Raw genomic sequence first — 4,260 nt, forward strand, 5'->3', positions numbered from 1 at the left:
GCTGAGAGAGAAAGGAGATAGGTACACACAAACCCGTTACCATGGTCTGCAATGGTGGAGAAGAAGGTGGCTCGGAGGAAGCGTCTCAGTCCATAGAGTCGGATCGCGGGGGTCCTCTTCAGGTGGAGCGGGGTCATCCGTGGGGGAAGGATCCTGTCAGGGGGGCGGTTCAGGCAGCAGTGTCCTCGGGGTCCGGTCCGGCGGCGGCTTGTCTGGCGGGGTCGGTGTACTGGCGGTGGCCCGTGATGTGCTCCACTACACTTGATCTGAGCCTTCAAGAGGCCAAGAAGCATTAGAGCCTACACTTGATCTGAGCCTTCAAGAGGCTTAGAGGTCTAAATCCAACCACTGATAGGCTGAAATGGTCTTGGTGTACATGTCCAGGGCTGGACGCAGGTGAGAAAAGAAAATACAAAGTCAGGAGCAGCTCTGGGGAGGTAGGGAGTGTGCAGTGGGGCAGTTGCACCCCCACTTTGATTGCTGGTCCTCCCAAACTTCAAAACCACCCAAGCTCCCTGTCCACTGGCAATAAGGTACAATGGGATCTAATGTGCAATCCTACAACCATGCCTCCTGCCATGCTGGAGTTTTTAATGTGTAATCACACACTTATTTGAGTGTTTGGTTAAATATTCAACAGGCCACATAATAAATCCTTTATTTCCAGTTATGTCAAGAGCTAAAATTGCTCTTACAATATTCTTTTTCCTTTGCTTGTTCAAATGTGCATAACATTGCTTATTTAAAAGACCTTTTTCAAAAAGTTTTGACTTTGAATGTGTTGTTTTTCTCAGGTTTTTAGTATTTAAAAGATATTGGTGAGGGAGTGTAACAGGACACGTTTCCAGAATTATTCAGAGAATAGTTCTGCAGTACCTTGAAGCTCTTTTGAAGAGAATTAATTATTTTTAAAAACAAGTTGGTACTACAACTTATCAAAACTGGGATTTAAAAGCATATTTGAGATTATTAGAGACACTTTTCAACTGATAACATTGATAGAGTGAAGAGGATAATCTAATTTTTCCCTCCTATATGTTCGTCTGCCAAAATACAGTTTAATCTATACTGAATTTACAAATTTTAAAGCATTGTATGAATTAGCTCATGAATTATGAGAACATATATTCATTTTTTTGGTATTTGAAATGTTTGGTTTTCTTCTAGTGCCTTCAGAATATTACTAGAATCTGATGAAGACAGACTTCTTGTTGTGTTTAATAGAGGGTTAATCCTGATGACTGAGGTAAGTGTTTCAATCCATTGAGCATCTTTTTCTCCCATTGACGCATCGTCTCAGAGGACTACCATTTTATAACTAACCAGTATGGTTTAGGGAACCTGACTAAACTTCACAACTTTAAGTAGTCTTAACTACTTGATCTCAGAAGTTTAAATTTCCCAGTGATGAATGTGCTAGGAAATGCTATAGAAAAAGCTGGAATTACAAAATCAAAACCATTTTTCTTTTTTTTTTAAATACCATGCGAGGTGCCTGTAATACTACCATAATACTTAGGTGACTTTTACAAATTAGGTATAAAAGCAAACCTGTTGCTGCATTTGCTCTGAAAATCTGCTGCACTTGTATGTTGAGTAAATTGGACTAACAAATTTTATCCATTTGTCAACCCTTGCTTTATATTTATTTAGCACAGTACATTACAAAGATAAACCTACAGGGAAATAAATATACATGGATATTTCTTAATGCTGTTAGTTTCACACACACAACACTACCAGCAGATAAGTGACAGCATATGCTCTGTAATGTTGGTTCCCAAACATTTTGGACCAGTGGACCACAGTCCTCATTGTTCTGTGGATTACTGTACCCCTCTCATTAGAATTTTTACCTGAAAACATTATGAAGGTCTACAGACTATTTCTTATGGCTTCATGGACCATAAGTGGTATGCAGACCCCAGTTTGGGAACCACTGGTCTATAACAGTAGATTCAATGCTATAGTAACTCAGCCAAGACACCACTTACACTGCCATTGTAATCTTATCTGGCTTCTGTTATCTTTAATATAATTGGATGTTAGATATTTAGTATGGAGTTGCTTATTCACATAGAAAGCCAACAAGATGTTTGCTCCTGTTTCTCAGGCTTATACAACTTAAAGCAAAACTTCTCTCTTTATACATTTTATAAGCTATGTATGTAGACATGTTCACAGAGCTGCTCTGTTACTTGAATCTGATTACTGGGCTACGAGAGCAGAATTTGCTGCATTTCTTAATAGTATTTAAAAAATCCATTTTCTGCTGAGACACCATAGTATGAAAGTAGCATGGTAGAGTAAAAAATGATAGTGGATCATTATGTACAATTTCATTCTTTTTTTAAAATGGTTTGTAATTCAAATAGCCTAGTGTACGATGTGTTTGAATGCTAAGCTTATTAAAGCTGAGTATCTTTAAATGTGTCAGTACTCATCTCAGGACTGTTTGATGCATCTTCCTGTGCTAATAAATAATTGGAAAAATGAATACATGTAGGATTGAATAATATAATCAATCAGTTATTTATGTGTCAGTGTAAAGATTTGTTTTGTTTTGTAGTCATTTAACACGTTGCACATGATGTACCATGAGGCCACAGCTTGTCACGTGACTGGAGACCTGGTGGAACTTTTGTCTATATTTCTTTCAGTTCTTAAGTCAACGCGACCATATCTTCAAAGAAAAGGTTTGGTGTTGATGGGGTTTTTTGTTTGTTTAGTATTTTTTTTTTAGGGGAAACTGAAGGCTTTGGTTTGTAGATTAATTTTCATGGACAAAACATCTTTCATTTTCGTATTGCTGTTATCCAGCTTCTAGGATTTAAATAAGTTTAGCCAGTAACAGAATTATTTTAATAATAAAACTATTACATTGAATATTAAAATGTGCATAAAAATAGATCTGATAAATCTGATGGAATTGAACCAGTGACAAAAGTTAAGATTTGTAGCTTGATTTAAAGTCATATACAGCAAAAGCTCTGTTATCCGGCACCCGTGGGAAATGGGGGTACCGGATAACCAAATATGTTGGTAACCTGAGAGGCGTTTTTGTCTCATCTGATAAAGATGCCCCTCCCACTGAATCCGGTGCATCCGCATCACAGATTAACCACGTCGCCCCTCCCACCCCTCTCCTGGTGTCAGTGTGCCAGGGGACGGGGGGTGGAGGGGCTCCATGCAGGCTGCTTTGCCCTGGGCTGTGGCCCAATGTGGGACTCTGATACTGGAAGGCCCAATTCTGGTTTCGCTTTTGCCACATCGATCGGCGTCAACTGGCATGCCAATTAATAGAACATGCTGGTTAATGAAGTGTTGGATAACACGGCTTTTACTGTATTTAAAATTAATACAAAAAATTTTTAATTGCTCCATGTTTAACATTCTTAATTTATTCCAGGAGTTAAGATGTCAGCAGATAATGTGTTTGTTTTTGCATTTGCAGATGTAAAACAAGCTCTAATTCAATGGCAGGAACGAATTGAATTTGCCCATAAGCTCTTAACACTGCTAAATTCTTATAGTCCTCCAGAACTTAGAAATGCTTGCATTGGTAAGTTATATTAATGCCACTGTAGTCAGGAAAAATACTTACAGTATAGCTTGTGCACTAAAAATTAGGAAATTTATGTATTGTGTATATTTAATATTATGTATATTAGAATTGCTATTATTAATTGTTATTAACATAGTAGTTATTTTCTAAGAATGCTAAGAACCCTAATATTTCTGGAATAAAATTTAATGTTTAGCATTTATTAGGTATGCAGAACTGGTGGACAAACATTTAGTTTCTACTTGCAGTCACAGTAATGATGTACGCAAATCAGGCATTCTTTTTGCATTGCCTCTTACTCACATAACTTGTTTTCACAGTTAGGGGCCCTGATTCTCTTCTCACTAGTGCCAGTCTAAATCATGAATAACTTATTTAAGTCAGTAATTTGTTCCAGTGTTAATGGGATCTAATTCAAGTCCAAGATCAATAATTTAGCATCCAAAGGATAACTGAATTCACGTTACAGGAAACCCTTATTGTAAAGATTAGAGACTTGATTACTCTGAACATTTCTTTGCCATGTTTATACCCCACTTTCTGAGAGAAAGACCTCTGTTTCCTGCTATGTCATTCATCGTGGGGTACTTAACATGTAAGGACAGATGTTATACCAAAAACATCTGTCTGTCTGGATTAGCAGACCTCTTCTGAAAGGCTTTTTCTGATTTTTTTTTTTTTTTTTTTTTTTTTTT

The 4,260-nt window shown here is 37.4% G+C and overlaps 1 protein-coding gene across 1 annotated transcript in view; it reads left to right on the forward strand.

The window, feature by feature from the left end:
• Window positions 1-4,260, forward strand: part of USP34 (ubiquitin specific peptidase 34) — a 237,910-nt gene that overhangs the window by 210,225 nt on the left and 23,425 nt on the right. Inside the window, exons 68-70 of the mRNA XM_019516623.1 lie at window positions 1,168-1,246; window positions 2,570-2,696; window positions 3,455-3,562. Of these exons, the coding sequence (XP_019372168.1) occupies window positions 1,168-1,246; window positions 2,570-2,696; window positions 3,455-3,562 (314 nt within the window). The remainder of the gene's footprint in view (window positions 1-1,167; window positions 1,247-2,569; window positions 2,697-3,454; window positions 3,563-4,260) is intronic.

This window comes from Gavialis gangeticus, unplaced genomic scaffold, assembly GCF_001723915.1.
Source record: "Gavialis gangeticus isolate Ggan-Ray unplaced genomic scaffold, GavGan_comp1, whole genome shotgun sequence".
Taxonomy (NCBI): domain Eukaryota; kingdom Metazoa; phylum Chordata; order Crocodylia; family Gavialidae; genus Gavialis; species Gavialis gangeticus.